We start from the raw sequence: 19,182 nt of genomic DNA on the forward strand, positions 1-19,182 counted from the left end.
GTGGTTAAGTGTGCAGACTCTTATCTGGGAGAACCGGGTTTGATTTCCCACTCCTTCACTTGCAGCTGCTGGAATGGCCTTGGGTCAGCCATAGCTCTAATAGAGAGCCAGTTTGGTGTAGTTGTTAAGTGTGCGGACTCTTATCTGGGAGAACCGGGTTTGATTCCCCACTCCTCCTCTTGCACCTGCTGAGATGGCCTTGGGTCAGCCACAGCTCTCGCAGGAGTTGTCCTTGAAAGAGCAGCTGCTGTGAGAGTCCTCTCAGCCCCACCCACCTCACAGGGTGCCTGTTGTGGGGGGAGAAGATGTAGGAGATTGTAAGCCGCTCCGAGTCTGATTCAGAGAGAAGGGCGGGGTATAAATCTTCAGTCATCTTCTTTGGATTCCCGTTTTGCGGGGAGGAATGGTATAAATAAATTGGTGAACCCAGCAAAGAAAGCGTTAACAAAAGAGCATTCTCTTTGGACTGTGCCCTGTTCTGGTTCCGGGGCATTGCTCCTTCCATTGGCCCTCTTCCGCCTTGCTCAATTTCACCTTGTGAAGCTCTTGAGCGGAGAAATCATCTCACCATCTTTTTCGATTGCAACTAAATATGTATTGAGTGCTTGATGTCTCTCCCTGGAAATCTTGTTTTTCAGCCCTTGAAGTGTTCTTGTAACTCCACTCTGCATTTCCCCTTCTTCCACCTCACCTGAAAGAGAAAGAGAGAAACCAGAGCTGGGTCCAGCTTTAGAGTGGCCAGCCTCCTGCCCCTTGAGGAGAGTACAGCCAAGAATTGGATTAGCCTGTTTTGCCGCAGTGTCAAGAGGGTTCAGCACCCGCCGTTGCCTTCCCTGCCCCCCCCCCCCGCTCAGTCTTCCCGCTCAGCTTCCCAGTCTCCAGCCTCTCTGCCTGCCAAGAGTGTACAGCTTCTCCCCGGACCACCCTGATCGATCCTCCTGCAATTTGTCTGTACCTTCCTTGCCCCAATGTGGGATCTGAGGCATTAAAACCCATTTAGGATTTAATGCACCAATCCAGAACTGAAGAGGAGCTTGAAGCAGGGCCAGGGACAGCCAGCCAGCCTGTAAGAGGGTGGGCAAGAAGGAGAGCGGGGGAGTCGCGCTGCAAAATCACTCAGCTAGGGTCGCCAACCTCCAGGTGGTGACTGGAGATCTCTTGGGATTACAACTTATCTCCAGGCCACGTTGTTCAGTTTTCCTGGAGAAAATGGCCGCTTTGTACCCCGGTGAAGCTCCTCCCCTCCTTCAACCCTGCTCTCCTCTGACTGCAACTCACCACCCCCCCCCCCCAAATCTCCAGGTTTGTCCTAACCCACAACCCTGCAGACCAGGCTCTGCACACAGGAGGCAGCCAGCTGGTCTTCCTCATGAGGGAGCCACATGACTGGATGCAGCACAAGGAGAAGTATGTTTCCCACTCGCTTCCCACTCACACCATCGCAGGGAAGGGAGCATTTGGAGTCAGGCCTCCAGAATCCCCCGGGCACTGTGGCAGGGGAAGAGGTGGTCGTCCAGGCTGCCTGGGCTCATAACAGTCAGTGCTCTGTCAGAAGAAGAAGGTGATGTTACTGGATTTATATCCCACCCTCCACTCTGAAGAGTCTCAGAGCGGCTCACAATCTCCTTTCCCTTCCTCCCTCACAACAGACACCCTGTGAGGTAGATGAAGATATTGGATTTATATCCCGTCCTCCACTCCGAAGAGTCTCAGAGCGGCTCACAATCTCCTTTCCCTTCCTCCCCCTCAACAGACACCCTGTGAGGTAGATGAAGATATTGGATTTATATCCCGCCCTCCACTCCGAAGAGTCTCAGAGCGGCTCACAATCTCCTTTCCCTTCCTCCCCCACAACAGACACCCTGTGAGGTAGATGAAGATACTGGATTTATATCTCGCCCTCCACTCCAAAGAGTCTCAGAGCGGCTCACAATCTCCTTTCCCTTCCTCCCCCACAACAGACACCCTGTGAGGTAGATGAAGATATTGGATTTATATCCCGCCCCTCCACTCCGAAGAGTCTCAGAGCGGCTCACAATCTCCTTTCCCTTCCTCCCCCTCAACAGACACCCTGTGAGGTAGATGAAGATATTGAATTTATATCCCACCCTCCACTCCGAAGAGTCTCAGAGCGGCTCACAATCTCCTTTCCCTTCCTCCCCCACAACAGACACCCTGTGAGGTAGATGAAGATATTGGATTTATATCCCGCCCTCCACTCCGAAGAGTCTCAGAGCGGCTCACAACCTCCTTTCCCTTCCTCCCCCACAACAAACACCCTGTGAGGTAGATGAAGATATTGGATTTATATCCCGCCCTCCACTCCGAAGAGTCTCAGAGCGGCTCACAATCTCGTTTACCTTCCTCCCCCACAACAGACACCCTGTGAGGTAGATGAAGATATTGGATTTATATCCGCCCTCCACTCCGAAGAGTCTCAGAGCGGCTCACAATCTCCTTTCCCTTCCTCCCCCACAACAGACCCCCTGTGAGGTAGATGAAGATATTGGATTTATATCCGCCCTCCACTCTGAAGAGTCTCAGAGCGGCTCACCATCTTCTTTCCCTTCCTCCCCCACAACAGACACCCTGTGAGGTAGATGAAGATATTGGATTTATATCCGCCCTCCACTCTGAAGAGTCTCAGAGCGGCTCTCAATCTCCTTTACCTTCCTCCCCCACAACAGACACCCTGTGAGGTGGGTGGGGCTGGAGAGGGCTCTCACAGCAGCTGCCCTTTCAAGGACAACCTCTGCCAGAGCTCTGGCTGACCCAAGGCCATCCCAGCAGGTGCAAGTGGAGGAGTGGGGAATCAAACCCGGTTCTCCCAGATAAGAGTCCGCTCACTTAACCGCTACACCAAACTGGTGGCTCCCTCAGCCAAATTGCTGCTGTTGTATTTCCCGGACAGAGTGTGTGGAGATCGAATGCTGGGACTTGAATCCAGAACATTTGCAATAGCTGTAGCAGCATTTAAATTCCGGACTGATACAAGGAAGTCCTTCACAAGGGATATCATTAGCAGAGGAAATTCATTAGCATGTGATAATGACAATTGGTCACGAAGGTTTTAGAAGGGGGTGGGCAAATGAATAGAAGCTCAGCTTGTCTCAGAGCCAGATAAAAGGAGAGCTGTGGTCTCAAAAAACAACCTTTTCCTCCTAATAGAAGAGGGCCACTGAAATCTAGCAACTTGCAGCATTTTAAAACAACTTTGGATCCTCCAGCTGCTGAACCAGCGTCAATTCACAGTTCCTTAGCCAGAGGTTTGATTTATCATTAACCGTATAGTGGTAGCAGATATTATTGCACAGAAACACACTCTGTGAATCATTGTGAGCCATTCTGTTGACTGAGATACATGCTGTCAATGCCTCTTCAGTCAAACGGGGGTCTTTCTCAGCCACGTCTGAACACAGTTGTAGCCAGCTAAGTCCAGAGAGACCCAAAACGCCAGGTGTCTAAAGGACCAGACCTGCATAAGATTTCATATCCTTGGAGTGCCAAAATGATCCTGTCTCTCTAATTTTGCTGCCCGTTGGCATCTGTATCCGTTACCTCTTGCGGTCGGTCAAAGGCAGTATCAGCTCACGCCCCTGGCCTTCCCACTCTGCTTCCCAGCTGTTCCACAAGCCTCGGATGCCCGGTCTGTGTTCCACCTCAGTGTGTCTGACAGATGGGGGGTTTGCAGTAACCGGCTCTTCCACTCTGCCCCCCTATATTAATCCGCTGCAGTGTTACATGACCTGCCTGGAATTTCAGCCAGCAAACCCCCCCTCCCCCCAAAAAAGGTCTGTTGTATTCAGTTCATTGCCCAGATCATTCTGGCCACAATCCTGGGCACGTGCAGGACTCCCTCTCTGAAAGTTGAGCTCTGAAAGTGGAGAGCCAGTTTGGTGTAGTGGTTAAGTGTGCAGACTCTTATCTGGGAGAACCGGGTTTGATTCCCCACTCCTCCACTTGCACCTGCTAGCATGGCCTTGGGTCAACCATAGCTCTGGCAGAGGTTGTCCTTGAAAGGGCAGCTGCTGTGAGAGCCCTCTCCAGCCCCACCCACCTCACAGGGTGTCTGTTGTGGGGGAGGAAGGTAAGGAGATTGTGAGCCGCTCTCTTTGGAGTGGAGGGCGGGATATAAATCCAATATCTTCTTCTTCTTCTTCTTGAGGCACGGAAAGGCCGGGGAGTCCTGCTCTCGGCCCTGTTCTCATTTCTCCTGGTGGGAGTGGGGTTGTGCATGTCTGGGGTGGGGTGGGGGGACACATGCAAGAAGGGATCGCTAGCGGATTAATTAAGCCACAATATAAAGGTTTATTTATTTTTGTCTTATTTACTTTGCAACCACCCTGTGAGATAGGTTGGACTGAGAGAATATGACTGGCCGAGGGTTAACCAGGGAGTTTCCGGGGCATGAGTGGAGATTTGAACCCAGATCCCCCAGATACTAGTCCTCTTGTCAAGAGCTGAATACAGTCAGAGTCTGTCAAGGTGGAGTTGTTCAATCCAGAGTATCTAATGCAGGTCCTGCTGGTCACGGAGTGAGGGGGAGCCGGCTGCAGAGTTCCCTGGGTGGGGTGACCTCTGGTTTCACACAGCACTCCCCCCACCAGAGACCACTGCTGGAAGGTCTTGCTTGCAGCCAGCAGATGGCAGCAGGCCAGGAGAAGTGGGCTTTGTCTTCTCTCCTGGAGCTCCATTCTGAGCCTTCCTCTCGGGGGCTCAAAGGGTGTGGGTGCAACCAGAGGGCTGGGAAGGGCCACCTGCGCTTCCTCTGTGGGGAAGGTGCTGGCGCCTGTGCGTCAGTTGTGGGCTGTGAACTCTGACAGGCCTGCAGTTCATCTTCTTGCTTTCTGGCTTCTGCGGTTTCAGGCATAATTCCTCTCCTCCTGAGGAGTCCTCCTCATCTCCTGACTGACCTGTGACAGCTGTGCTCTTAACCACTTCACCAGACCGGCTCTCAGTTCATGAGTACTGTGTACAAAAGGGTAATGCGTGAGTGTGTTGCACCAGTTGTGTGCCAGGCGCATGACAGAACCGCAGGTCTCTGTTGCAGTGAGTTTACAGAGCACATTCCCTTCGTGTGGGAGACAAGGGGAGCTGTGTGAGAGCAAAATGTTAGAACAGGAACGAGGTTCAGGCCAAGGGAACTGCCCTGATGCCCACCCCGTCTCTCTCTGTCTCTGCAGGTGATGCACTTGGCTCAAGTGGCGTTCCTCATCCATGCCTTTGGATCTGCCTTCACCCTGGATCTTGAACTCAACCAGTAGGTATTCTTGGGGGGGAAGGGCTGGGGGGCAGTTTTCCAGCAGGCAGACGCGCGGAGTCAAGTAGGAGTTCCCTGTCACAATACTCAGCTTCTCAGGGCAGAATCCTCCCCTTGAGGACCAAGGGGCCAGGCCGTTCTATTAAAAAACCTTGACTGGCTGGAAAACTGGGCTAAAATAAAAAAAAAAAAGAATTTTAACAGGGATAAAAGGAAAGTTCTGCATTTAGGTAGGAAAAATCCAATGGGGAGGATAGGGACTTCAGTGTATGTGGGGGGAACCTCCAAGGCATCCATTTCCTCCATGGGAACTGATGTATGTACTCTGAAGATGAGCTGTATTTCCAGGAAATCCCCAGATCCCACCTGGAGGCTGGCATCTGTATTTGGGGCTCCCTGAAAACTTGTTGCGGGCAGAGGAAGAACAGTTGAATTTGCAAGGAAAGAGGCAAGCTGGAAAAAAGCAAATCGCATCATGTAAAGAGTGCTTTATTCAATCCAAAATGGTTAGGATATCAACCGAAAAGGTGCAGAAGAAGGAAACTGAAATGACCACAGGGATGGGGGGTGGAGGGAGGGAACCGAGTGTGGGTGGGTCTCAAGGGAAGCTGTGAAATTACGGGGCACTGGATTCAGGACAGGAGTAAGAAAACCTTGTTCTGTGCAATGCAAAGTAAACGTAGGGAGTTAATTCCCATAAGAGATGGGAGGTGGCTGCTAATTTAGAGGTCTTTTTTTTAAAGGGGGAAAGGTAAATTTCGTGCAGGTGGTTCCCCAGTGAGCTTCCATGCCCCTTTTCTCAGTTTCAAAAGCAGGTGCACAATTTCCCAATTTGGATTGCGTTGCCACATGAGGGAGGGGCGATTTAAGCCTCTCTTTTGCAGGTTTTCCAGACCTAAAATGCTCCCACCAAACTCTGTGAGGCTGTTTCAGGCAGAGAGAGAGAGAGACACGTTTGGGTGCTCATATGTGGAGCTCACAGCACCACCTCAGTGTTGGCCTTGAGGAGCAGACGGGCATAAACCACCAGGGACGGTGCTGTCAAAGAGGTTGGGAAACTCCCAGCTGCTCCCCAGTTTCTCCTTGCCATCCTCAGGTGAGGAAACAGAGCACTGGTTTGATCCAGTCCCACACATTAATTCTGATGTTGAAGTCTGAGCCTTGGGAATGTGAATGATCAAAGTGAGAATGCCTCTGAGCATGTGCAGAACACCTGCCTCTCCTTGATGTGTAAATGTAGCCAGACATGGTAGCCCAGGGCTTTGTGGTCGGAGGGTGTGGTAAACTTGACTCTCTTCAGTCCTACCTTTGAAAATTAGCTTCCTGAAATACCCGTGCAGTTTTGTTTCTGGGAGTTCCAGAGGTGCGACAGTTATCTCTGAAGCGGTTAGGGGAATGCTAACTGGAGTGGGGCTCAACCGGGTGCGTGGTGGAGGCCTCCCTCTTTCCGAAGCTGCACGTGGAAAAAAACAAGCACACCAGCTCCACAGACGTTGCTTTGTCTGAGTAGCAGAAGTCCCGTGGGAGGTTTTCACCTCCTGTCATGTGCGAATGCGTGAGGTGCTGTGTATCGGGAGTCTTCATGTGGGGGTATGTGAGGCTGAAAGTGAGTGTGTGCATGTGTGTTGACATACCTGCAGCTAAATGTGGCAGGGAGCGAGAGGGACGAGTGTTGGCCGATTTTCTGCTCCCCTTGGTGTGCCAGGGTGTGTGCTGCAAAGCGGGGGGGGGGGCATATTGGTGCAATTGCATAAAGGAGCTGGCATTCGTTTGTGTGACAGAGAACCGATGCTTATTGTGAGATTATGCAAGGCGGGGGGGGGGGGGAGTGACTGCACATGAGCACCCCTTATGTTTTGATGTGGCTGTTTTGGAGTAAAGTGGATTGCAGCCAGTTTGTGACTGGGAAGGGTCCTCGCCGGGTACTGGTGTCATTCTGGGCAACTATTAGGCCGAAGCAGCAAGAAGGTAATTAAGAGAATGATCACTCCTCAGTTTCTCCAAGGAGAGAGGATTGGTCTGACCCTTTGGCTCTGTAATGTTGGTACAGAAATAATCCCGGCAAGGCTTTGGTTGCTCAGCAGTTTGGAAATGTCACTCTGTCCATGTTCAGAGGCACTCCGGTCTTGTTACCTCACTTATTCGAGAGCTGAGGTCCAGCAATGCAAAAAGGTCCTAGAGGTTGAGTCTTCAAATTATACCTCCTCCGCTTTGAACACAAACTGGTTAAAAGCATAAATGTGCGACACAGGTCTGTGATCATGTGTATGGAAGTCTGTGTGTAAAACATGGTGCATAACGATTAGCTATAGTCAGGCCTCAGACTCAGCAGGAGCTCACAGGAGCACAGCTCCTGAACCTTTCTGAGGGTTCCCTCTCTTCCTCCCCACCTACCTTGTCTATTGAGTAGTAGGTGCAGCTGCATAACGATCCCTGGATGAGGAGAGCGGGCAGCCAGCCAGCCACACCCCCAGCAGGCCTCATGAACCCCTGGAGAAGCTCGCACCACCCTTTCTCCACTTCTTGTGTGATTTTGGGTGGCAGGTGGCTTGCTGGCATTTTGACTGTGGGAAAGGGGGGGCGGCCCAGGAGAGCCCTGGGTGAGTGAGGCCTGCTTGGGCTGGCTGGATCTCTAGCCAGCCCTAGCATGCTTTGCTTGCCCAGGGCTCTCCTTTCTTGCGCCAAGTTGCTTTTGGCTGGTGGTGGTGGTGGCATATGCTAATGAGTTATGCTAATGAGCTCCACCACCTATTTTTCTACAAAATGTCCCCTGGCTATAGTTGTAATATCGAGTGTGAATGGATTTTGGCCAGCATTCATGAGAATTTAGACGTGTGCTTGTGGTTGTTGCGACTGATTTTACACATGTGGAAGAAGAAGAAGAGTTAGTTTTTACATCTCACTTTTTTCTGCCTGAAGGAATCTCAGAGCAGCTTTCAGTTACCTTCTCTGTCCCACAACAGGCACCTTGCAGGGCTGAGAGAGTTCAGAGAGAACTGTGACTAGCCCAGCAGGCAACAGGAGGAGCGGGGATCAAGCCCAGTTCTCCAGGCTGGGTTCACTGAGCCAAGAAAACATAAATAAATCCATGCTGCTTGTATGCGCGTGCAAGACTTAGTGAAGAAAGGTGCTAATTGCATACATGACATCATGTTCACTTATAAGATATGTTTAGGAGACTGGTTTGATAATATGTGTGAAAAGCATGGTGTAGTGGTTAAGAGCAGCAGCCTCTGATCTGGAGAACTGGGTTTGGTTCCTCCCCTCCTCCTCCACATGAAGCTGAGTGACCTTGGGCCGGTGACAGTTCTCTCAGGACTCTCTTAGTTCCGCCTGCCTCACAGGGTGCCTGTTGAGGGAAGGGAAGGGAAAGGTGAGGCTCCGAACAGTAGAGAAAAGCAGTAGAGAAAAAACGCTTCTTTTCTTCTTCTTCGAATATTGTATGATGCCCGAACGAGTGGCAATGTGTGTGAAGATGATGGCATGCATTGTGAAAAGGTCTGAGATTTTGTGAGCTGATTCGCTATTGCATAACCCATGCGAACATGTGTGGCTTTTGTCATGAAAGTCATGTTACGTGCGAGTCTGTCTGTCTGTAGGAGGTAGTGGTTTCTCTCACACACACACGCCCCCCCGGAACAGTGCCCTTAGGTGAGGGCTCTTGAATGTTTAATGGGGCCTGCAGAGTTATTTCTGTGTCCACCCCCCATGAGTAAATTAACCTCAAGACACACCCGTAAGACGAGGTGGCTGTTGAGTCTTGGATTGTAACTAGAGATGGTGTGATTAACTAGAGTGTCAGGTGATTGCGTTTCACCCCTGGCTGTGCCCGCTATTGATGCCAGTTGCCAAGGGAGTGGCTGCTCTGAGAGCTGGGATTCACTCTTGGAACAGGTCAAGCTATACCAAGGAGAGGGCCTTCTACACATCGGGGAGGAGGTTAAATGACTTCTTCCTCCCCCACCTGAACTTTCCATGCCGGTGGAGGGCTGCGCTGGAAGAGGCCTGGAGGACAAGAAGGCTGCCCTGAGGTCCTTCTGAGAAAATGTTAGAGATTTGTGGATTACTTTGTGCCTAGGTGAGATGGGAGGTGCATCAGCAGGAGAAAAATTAGGGCGAAATCTGACCAGGGGTGCCATTCAGAGCTGTTGAGGAACTTTTACTTACTTTGGCTGTTGAGGAACTTTTTTTTTTTCTTCATGCGTTACAGCTAGTAGAAAATTATTTTAAGATTTTTTAATAGCCTGGTTTACATGGATTCTGTTGTCGAACTTCTCAAAATCTATAGGTTAAATGAGTAGTAAATATAATTTAAGTACCTCGTGAGGTGGCTTGCCAACCTCCGAGTAGGGTCTGGCAGTCTCACAGAATTCCAGCTCATCTCCAAGCACCCGATCTCAGTTCCCCTCGACAAAATGGCTGCTTTGGAGGATGGACTTGTGCTGCACTGAGGTCCCTTCCTGGGGCTCCCCCCTAGATCTCCATGAATCTTCCAACCTGGGATTGGCAAGCTTCGGGGGGGAGGCTGGAGCCAGAGGAGGGCCTGAGAAGCCCTTTTGCAGGACCGGGAGTTGCTGGCTGGGGGCGGAGTGGATGACGCGTGAGGGAGGCAGCATGCCAGAAGCCGCTCTGAGCCGCAGGGAAAGGTGAGTTGGGACAGAAATAAGCGAGTGAGGGAAGTGGAGGGGGAGGCTGGGGAGGCACTCCCACACATCTGCCCAGCTGTTCACATGCCCCCCCTCCACTCTCTCTCCAGCCACCTGTTGTCCTCGCAATACGTGGAGCGCCATTTTGGACAAGACAGGAACGCCAGCCACACTACGGTAGGTGAGGGGAGGCTGAGGGTTTGTAGTCATTCTTTGGGGTAGGCTTGCCATCCTCCAGTGGGAGATCTTCCCACTACGACAGTTGAGCTCCAGATGACCAAAATCAGCCCTCCCGGAGAAAATGGCTGCTTTGGAGGGCGGCCTCTCTGGCCTTATACCCCGCTGAGGCCCCTCCTCTCCCCAAACCCCGCCCTTATCAAGCTGCACCCCCAAAATCTCCAGGAGTTTCCAACTGTAGGCCCGTCGGGCACAAAGGTCCTCCCTCTGAGTTACTGCAGCCAGTGCTCAGAATCAAGAATTGGGGCCCTGACCTCCCAGACCAAAGAACTTTGCTTCTTGGTGGGCCTGAGCCCCAGTTGATGCGTCTGGTCTGTGGCAGGGTTGAGTCTGGCCTGCCGCGGTTGCCCATCTCTTGAGCCCCTTTTATCCCCCTCCAAGGACCTCAGGGCCTAGAACCTGGTTCTTCCTCCCCCCCACCCCTTTGTTTTCTCCTCACAACAATCCTATGAGGTGGTTGAACATATGAACATATGAATCTGCCTTATACTGAATCAGACCTTTGGTCCATCAAAGTCAGTATTGTCTTCTCAGACTGGCAGCGGCTCTCCAGGGTCTCAAGCTGAGGTTTTTTCACACCTATTTGCCTGGACCCTTTTTTGGACATGCCAGGGATTGAACCTGGGACCTTCTGCTTCCCAAGCAGTTGCTCTACCACTGAGCCACAGCCCCATTCATGGCTCTCCAGGGTCTCAAGCTGAGGTTTTTTCACACCTATTTGCCTGGACCCTTTTTAGTTGGAGATGCCGGGGATTGAACCTGGGACCTTCTGCTTCCCAAGCAGATGCTCTACCACTGAGCCACCGTCCCTCCACTGTCCCTGGTTGAGGCTGAGAGAGTGGCAGTCCCAACCTCCCCCCCCCACCCCCCCTGCAGTCCCTCCGAACTGGAGAGTCTTTTCTGAGGGCCCCTTAAGCAGGGAAGGGACTGCCTGGGTGGGCTGGGGGGAGAAGAGAGAGGCAGCCTTTGGCTGGAAGAGGGAGTTTGCTGGAGCTGAGGGGGAAAGAAGGGAAGGGGGCTCCAGAGGCAGCCTCTCAAACCGAGCATCGCTGCTGACTAAGGGACTGGCTACGCACGGGCGCACGGCAAACAACGAGCTGCAGCCAGGCCCTTGGGGCCCCATCGTGCCCCCCTCCCCGCTTTGCAGCGAGCTCTTCCCCTGCCGATGGGAACCTGCACTGCCCAGGCCTCTATAAATAGACCGGAGGAGGGGAGGGGGCTCTCTGCCTCGCCTCGCGCACTGCAGCAACTTTGAGCACCAGCCCATGAAGAGGAGGGGCAGCAGCAGCCATCGTGCAGGTGAAGCCACGCATGGGCGAACCCCAGCAGGAGGAGGGAGAAGGGGTGCCCCGCCCAAGGCTCGAGGGGCCCTGCCAGTGAATCTACCCTGGAAGCCAGGCAGGCTGATGCACCTTTTGCAGGCTGACTGGTGGGATCTGGAGCAGGGGTGGGGGGCTAGTCCGTTGCCTTCTTCATCACTCCCTCTCAGCCTCCGGTGGAGACCCCAGACCTCTGTCTTCCTCCCACATCAGCCGCTGCTTGTGCCGCAGCAGCGCAAAGCCCCAGCAGCCCTTCCCCTCCAGCCCCTCTGCTGCAATCCTGGCCCTCCCTCCCTCCTTCCGGCCATCTGCCACCTCAGCCACTCCTCTCTTGGGGCCTCTGCCCTCAGCCCAGATCTCTTCAGCCAACCCCGTTCGCCTCGTAGGGCTGGTTCTGGGGCCCAGCCTCCCAAGCAGCTCTTTTGGGGTGACTTTATTCGTCTGTTGATATGAGTTCTATCCCACCCTTCCCACTTTACGATAAGAATAGGTAGTCTGGCAAATCGTCTCTAAAAATCTAAAATTACATCAGTTTAAAAACTGTTAATGACATTAAGATGGCAAACATTAATTCCTTGGGTCTAGTCAGATGTTTAATAAGTGAGTCTGCTCAGTGGTGGCTTAAGCTGACAGTTTAGATAGTTTAAGGCAGTTGGAGGAGGAGGGGGCTGGTCTTATTGGACGTCCCCTGCCTCAACTGAAAGCCATTTTACAGGCCCTGAGCTCATTCCACCACGTTGGGACCGAGGCTGAGAAGGCCCTGGGCCTAGTCAAGGCTAAACAGATGTCTTTCGAGCCAAGGATTTTCAGCCAATGTTGGTTGGCCAGTTTTAGGGCCCTTTGGGGTCTGGGGAGAGGTGGTCCCACAGGTGTGTTGGTTCCTGGCCGCTCAAAGCCTTGAAAAAACCAACCCCTTCAACCTGATCTGCAACTCTATCAGCAGCCAGGGCAGTCTGCAGAGGACCGGCTGAACGTTGCCCGCCTACCTGAAGGACCGTCTCTCCCCACATGTTCCCCAGAGAGTACTGAGGTCGGGAACCCAAAACCTTCTCGCTATCCCTGGGCCAAAAGAAGCCCGCCTTAAGTCTACTAGGGACAGGGCCTTCTCTGTTATAGCCCCTATATGGTGGAACCAGCTACCGGAGGAGGTGAGGGCCCTGCGGGACCTTGCTCAGTTCCGCAGGGCCTGTAAGACAACCCTCTTCCGGTTAGCTTACACCTAACTGGTACCGGAACTAATGTAGCTTTATCAGACTCTTGCTATTTATATTGTTATAAGGTTTGATGTTTTAAGGTTTTAAATGTTTGATCGTTTTAACTGCTTATATTTAAATGCTAATTTAATTTTATGTCTTATTATCTGTTGTGAGCCGCCCCGAGCCACTTTTGTGGGAAGGGCGGGATTTACAAATCATAAATAAATAAAATAAAGAGGCGTCACAGACCGCAGGTGCATTCTGCACTAGCTGTAGCTCCCGGATCGGGCACAAGGGCAGGCCCATGTAGCGTGAGTGACAGTAGTCTAGCCTGGACGTGATCGCTGCATGGATCGCTGAAACCAAGTTGCAGGAGGGGAGGGAGGGGACAAGTTTGCCAAACCTGACAAAGATGGGAAAAACCACAAAGTGGAAGGTGCCCTTATCCTGCAGGGCTTGACTGGCTCCTTGCCATCAGTGGCACAGGAGAGGGCTGCCCTCCCCTAGTGGGCTGCCAGCAGTGCCTACAGACCCAGCCGTTATGCGCCTTCGCTGGTGTCTCTTGCTTGTGAGAGCTGGGTGGTACGTCCCTAGGGCAGGGTGGAGCGATGGGGCCGATCTCTCCTTTGCAACAGGCTTCCACCCACCTGGGTTGTGCTGTCCCGGCCACGTGCCCGTGAAGGGCACAGGGGAATCTCACCGTCTTCCGTGGCTTGTCTCTGCTCTGTTCCAGGGAGCCGGTGAGCACTGCTACTATCAGGGGCGTCTCCGGGGGGAGGCCAACTCCTTCGCAGCCCTGTCCAGCTGCCACGGCCTGCGGTGAGTAGCCGGTGCTGACAGTGGGAAGGGAAACACTGAAAGGGGAGCCAGGATTTCAGGGGACTGCAGTGTGCGAGACCAGAGGATGCCAAACCCGCACTGCTATTCCAGTGATCCTGCTGGGAAGCTGGACTCAAAGGGGGTTTGTTTGTTGCTGGGGGTGGAGACAGTGCTATGCCTTGGCCTCTCCTCCCTCGAAGGACTAGTCTGGAACCTTGGACGAGGTGACGCGGGCAACCTTCTTTCTCAGCATCCCGCAGGGTCACCTCTCTAGGCTGTTATTTGGTCTGCAGATAGGATCCGAATCGGTCCTACAATCAGATGGAATGAGTGTCATATGAACGTATGAAGCTGCCTTATACTGAATCGGACCCTCGGTCCATCAAAGTCAGTATTGTCTTCTCAGACTGGCAGCGGCTCTCCAGGGTCTCAAGCTGAGGTTTTTCACACCTACTTGCCTGGACCCTTTTTTTTGGAGATGCCAGGGATTGAACCTGGGACCTTCTGCTTCCCAAGCAGATGCTCTACCACTGAACCACCGTCCCTTCCCTTAGACATATGAACATGTATGAACCTATGAAGCTGCCTTCTACTGAATCAGACCCTTGGTCCATCAAAGTCAGTATTGTCTTCTCAGACTGGCAGCGGCTCTCCAGGGTCTCAAGCTGAGGTTTTTCACATCTACTTGCCTGGACCCTTTTTTTTGGGAGATGCCAGGGATTGAACCTGGGACCTTCTGCTTCCCAAGCAGATGCTCTACCACTGAGCCACCATCCCTCCCCTTAGACATATGAACATATGAAGCTGCCTTCTACTGAATCAGACCCTGGGTCCATCAAAGTCAGTATCGTCTTCTCAGACTGGCAGCGGCTCTCCAGGGTCTCTAGCTGAGGTTTTTCACACCTCTTTGCCTGGACCTTTTTTAGTTGGAGATGCTTACCAAGCAGATGCTCTACCACTGAGCCACAGCCCCATTCATGGCTCTCCAGGGTCTCAAGCTGAGGATTTTCATGCCTACTTGCCTGGACCCTTTTTGGAGATGCCAGGGATTGAACCTGGGACCTTCTGCTTACCAAGCAGATGCTCTACCACGGGGCCACCGTCCCTCACCGTCCCTACTGGCCAGAGGCTTGTCTGGGAAAAGTGAACCTAAAGGTGCAAAGGTCTGGCTTTTGGCAGTTCTCTTTCCTCTTTTAAGTCCATCAATGCCAAAGATTAATTTCTAGAAAAGGCAGTACAACTAACTCATTCCCCTACCTTGCCTGATTTTCCTTACCTGGTTCATCCTATGTGAGTCTATAGTCAAAACCATTTTAATCCATTAATACCCCTCTGTAATAGTTCTCTTGTCCTTATTAAGGTCACCGAGCACAATAGACATTTTCACAAATGGCTGCTGGGACATTTAGGCCTCTCTTGCAGTCCCCAACTCCTGTGCCAGAACTGCTGGAACAAAATGGCTGCCTGGCCGGAGTCTGAGGGGCAGGTGTCGATGCCAAGAGGGTTCATAACAGTTCATAAAATGATGTTTCAGAATCAAAGAATCAGAGTTGGAAAGGACCTCCAGAGTCATTTAGAGCAACCCCCTGCACAATGCAGGGAATTCACAAGTACCCACCCACAGTGACCCTTCTCCAAGCTCAGAAGATGGCCAAAAAAGCTTAACTGTTTCAAAACCTCCAAGGAAGGAGAGCCCTCCTCTTCCCAAGAAAGTCTCTTCCACTGAGGAACCATTCTTAACTGTCCTGATGTTTAGCTGAAAACTCTTGTGATTCAATTTCAACCTGTTGGTTCTGGTCCAACCTTCTGGGACCACAGAAAAGAGTTCCACACCATTCTCTATATGACAGCCCTTCAAGATGGTGATCATGTCACCTCTCAGTTGTCTCCTCTCCAGACTAAACATACCCAGCTCCTTCAGCCCTTTGTCGTAGGACTTGATCTCTAGACCGCTCACCATCTTTGTTGTCCTCCTCTGGAAATGTTCCAGCTTGTCTATATTCTTAAATTGTGGTGCCCATTAAATTCATAGAATTTTAGAGTTGGAAGGGACCTCCAGGATCATCTAGTTCAACCTCCTGCTCCATACCCAGAAGATAGCCGAAAACTCAACTCCTTGAACTCCTCCAGGATCCCTTGCCAAACTGGGCTGGAGAAAAATTGCTTCCTGACCCCTGACCATTTCCCTGGGCATGTAAGAAAGGGCCACAAGAACTGAATTGGCCATGGATTGTTGCCCACCGCACCACTGACCGACAGTGTTGCAGTGAACTCCCTGGAAGAGACACCCTGCAGTTTCAGCTGGAGCGTTAGGAAGTTGACCTGCAGAATAGCCTGGCCATTTGCCGCTTTTGCAGCAAGGACTTTGTTAGGGTTTGTAGAATCTTTCGGGCTCAAGTGCCGTGTTCTACTGGAGAAAGTTTTTCTTCCAGACGTTTCGTTCTCGGCTGCGGAGAACATCCTCAGTGGCGTTGCAGCCGGAGCAGGCGCTCTGACCTTCTTGGCTGCTGTGCATTGAGTGAGGCCAGGGCTGCTGGAGGGCTGCTATTTCTAGGCTGGAGGTGGTGTGGTGAAAGGGCAATAGGTTTGTGGATGTGCCTTTCACCACACCCCCTCCAGCCTAGAAATAGCAGCTCTCCAGCAGCCCTGGCCTCACTCAATGCACAGCAGCCAAGAAGGTCAGAGCGCCTGCTCCGGTTGCAACGCCACTGAGGATGTTCTCCGCAGCCGAGAACGAAACGTCTGGAAGAAAAACTTTCTCCAGTAGAACACGGCACTTGAGCCCGAAAGATTCTACAAACCCTAATGATGTTACCAGCCGTGAAAACCTGAAATCTTTGATAAGGACTTTGTTGTTTTATTTATTAAAAATATCTACGTTCTCCTTTTTCCAAATAGGGTGTTCAAAGTGGCTCAAGGATTAACACATGCGATAAAATCAACGAAATTAATTCACCTAAATATAATTGCTTAAGAACAAAGCAGGAGCCCAGTAGCGCCTTTAAGACCAACCAAGTTTTATTCAGAATGGAAGTGTCTGAAGTGTCTAGCGTAGTGTGCTTTCAGCACATGAAAGCTTCTATTCTGAATAAAACTTTGTTGGTCTTCAAGATGCTGCTGGACTCCTACTTTGTTCAAACTGGAGAGCCAGTTTGGTGTAGTGGTTAAGTGTGCGGACTCTTATCTGGGAGAACCGGGTTTGATTCCCCACTCCTCCACTTGCAGCTGCTGGAATGGCCTTGGGTCAGCCATAGCTCTCTTATCTGGGAGAACCGGGTTTGATTCTCCACTTGTACCTGCTAGCATGGCCTTGGGTCAGTCATAGCTCTGGCAGAGGTTGTCCTTGAAAGGGCAGCTGCTGTGAGAGCCCTCTCCAACCCCACCCACCTCACAGGGTGTCTGTTGTGGGGGAGGAAGGGAAAGGAGATGGTGAGCCGCTCTGAGACTCTTCGGAGTGGAGGGCGGGATATAAATCCAATATCTTCATCTACCTCACAGGGTGTCTGTTGTGGGGGAGGAAGGTAAAGGAGATTGTGAGCCGCTCTGAGACTCTTCGGAGTGGAGGGCAGGATATAAATCCAATATCTTCATCTACCTCACAGGGTGTCTGTTGTGGGGGAGGAAGGGAAAGGAGATTGTGAGCCGCTCTGAGACTCTTCTGAGTGGAGGGCGGGATATAAATCCAATATCTTCTTCTATCTTCTTCTGTTGCTTCAGACCAATATACCTGCCCACCGGGAGCTATAATTGTTTAACCTAAACTTAACATCAGAAAATTTCCAAAACAAAACACCTTAGTCTTGCGGCACCTTAAAGACTAACAACATGCATTCCAGGAGAAACTTTCACAAGTTAGAACTCTTATCAGATGCACGAAGTAGACATCCGTAGCAGAGAAATTTGTAATTAAAGTGACAGGAGCCACCAAGGTGGGAGTTGGGGGAGGGGCTAGTGTGAAAACATAACCCAAGGGCTTTCCCACATTCTCCGTCTCCTGACTTGTGTGTTCCTGTCACTTGTTCTTTCCCACATGTAGTTTGCTTCCTTTAGTGGTCAATTAGATACGGACCCTTAGCTAGAAGTTTATAATGGAGGGGGGGGGGCACTGGGGAAAGTGGGGTCCGCTGGGGCCCAAAATAATGTCACAAAAATGATGTCACAAAACAACTTAAAAATAATGAGGAGGAGTCTGCATTCAGACTGCTGCTGCCCACCTCCCCCAGCGCTGCCTGGCCCGTGGTGTTGATGAAGGGAGAGCCACACATGCCTCACGGCCCCTCATACCAGGCTGGCCCTCACCTCTCTGAACACAACCACCGCCACCTGGCTGCCCGTCCCAGCTGCTGCCCCTGAGCCCCGTTGCCTCCATGCCTCTCCCCACGGTGTCAACGTCCTTCTCTGCCAGGCGACCATGTGACCCGCACTCCAACAAGTCCTCCTCAGGGTAGTAAGTCCCCTGCCTTGGAGTAGAAGTGGTGGAGCCCGGGCCCTGTAGCTATAGTAGTAAGGTATTACATCGATTTATGTCCAGCATGCCTCCCTGCAAATTTGAACTTCAGGTTTCTATGCCAGACCTAAAGCTCTGTAATATTGAATTGACCACTAGAGGGAACAAAATGTGTGAACAGCCCCCCCCAGCAATAGGAGCCCACAAGCCAGGAAAAAGAGACTGCAGATCCCCCAAAGAGAAATGGATTCATTCTGAGTAGGTGAGGACCATTCCTAACTGTTGAAGGTAGGCTGAGTAGGAGTAACATCTCATCAAGGGAAGTGCCATGTGAGCCAAGGGAAGCGGCTCTCCTTAGTTTTGGTAAAGCAAGAGGGGGGGGGGGGTCGCACTCAGGTATTTATACCTGCAGCAACTGAGGAAACTTGAGTCCTTTTCAAGCATGGCGGGGAGATAATGTTGAGCCCCTTGATGAGACCTAAACCAGCACTTTCACCTTAGATTCTCCTTTTATTAATATCTTCTTCAGGTTAAAAGCCCATCTTTTCTCTTTTAAAAGTGCCAGCAGCTGCATGCAAAAGCTTCTTTCAGCTGGAGAAATTGAGTGAGGTGAAGGGCATTGTGCAGGGGGTTGGACTAGATGACCCTGGAGGTCTCTTCCAATTCTATGATTCTAAAGCCCCCACCCCTTCCGGCAGTGCCCCAGGCCAATCCTAGCTGCTCTCTCTTTCCAATACCTTTCTGATACTGGTGCTATCTGAGATCTGTCATGCCTGCTGGTGCCCTAAGATGTGTGTCCTTTTTGGAATCCATCATGGAATCCATCCCCTGGGCAGCAATAAGAGGCACTCCTCAGGTTGGGCTTTGTGGCCCACCAGTAAGAACAAATTGCTCATTCCCTCATATAATCCAGCGGACTATATTATATCTCGATAACTGTATTTTCTTTAGCATCTAATGTTTTCATATAGCTACTTTACATTCAGCCTTTCGTTGCTAGAACTTGCCTTACCCAATGCCCGCCTAAACCTTTTTACCCCAAAAGCACTGGAAGTGATTCTGTTTCCATCTCTCGGCAAAGAGGAGTACAGCAGTGTCTGTAGTTGTGACAGAAATCCCACACCACGGTCTCGTGCAGGGAAAATAGGTATTCTGCTGTGCTACTCATCTTAGAAGGTTGGATTGGGCATTAGGCCCATGCAGAATAAACTACATATTTTTTTATGATAAAAGAACATGTCTCCAAATTATTTTTGAT

At 51.4% G+C, this 19,182-nt stretch overlaps 1 protein-coding gene across 1 annotated transcript in view; it reads left to right on the forward strand.

Moving 5' to 3' along the window:
* The window catches only part of ADAM11 (ADAM metallopeptidase domain 11), a 97,777-nt gene that overhangs the window by 17,394 nt on the left and 61,201 nt on the right, over positions 1 to 19,182 (forward strand). The window contains exons 2-4 of the mRNA XM_060256022.1: positions 5,184 to 5,260; positions 10,017 to 10,083; positions 13,392 to 13,477. Coding sequence (XP_060112005.1) covers positions 5,187 to 5,260; positions 10,017 to 10,083; positions 13,392 to 13,477 — 227 coding nt within the window. The 5' untranslated portion in view covers positions 5,184 to 5,186. The remainder of the gene's footprint in view (positions 1 to 5,183; positions 5,261 to 10,016; positions 10,084 to 13,391; positions 13,478 to 19,182) is intronic.

Source organism: Heteronotia binoei, chromosome 15 (genome assembly GCF_032191835.1).
Source record: "Heteronotia binoei isolate CCM8104 ecotype False Entrance Well chromosome 15, APGP_CSIRO_Hbin_v1, whole genome shotgun sequence".
Classification (NCBI taxonomy): Eukaryota; Metazoa; Chordata; class Lepidosauria; order Squamata; family Gekkonidae; genus Heteronotia; species Heteronotia binoei.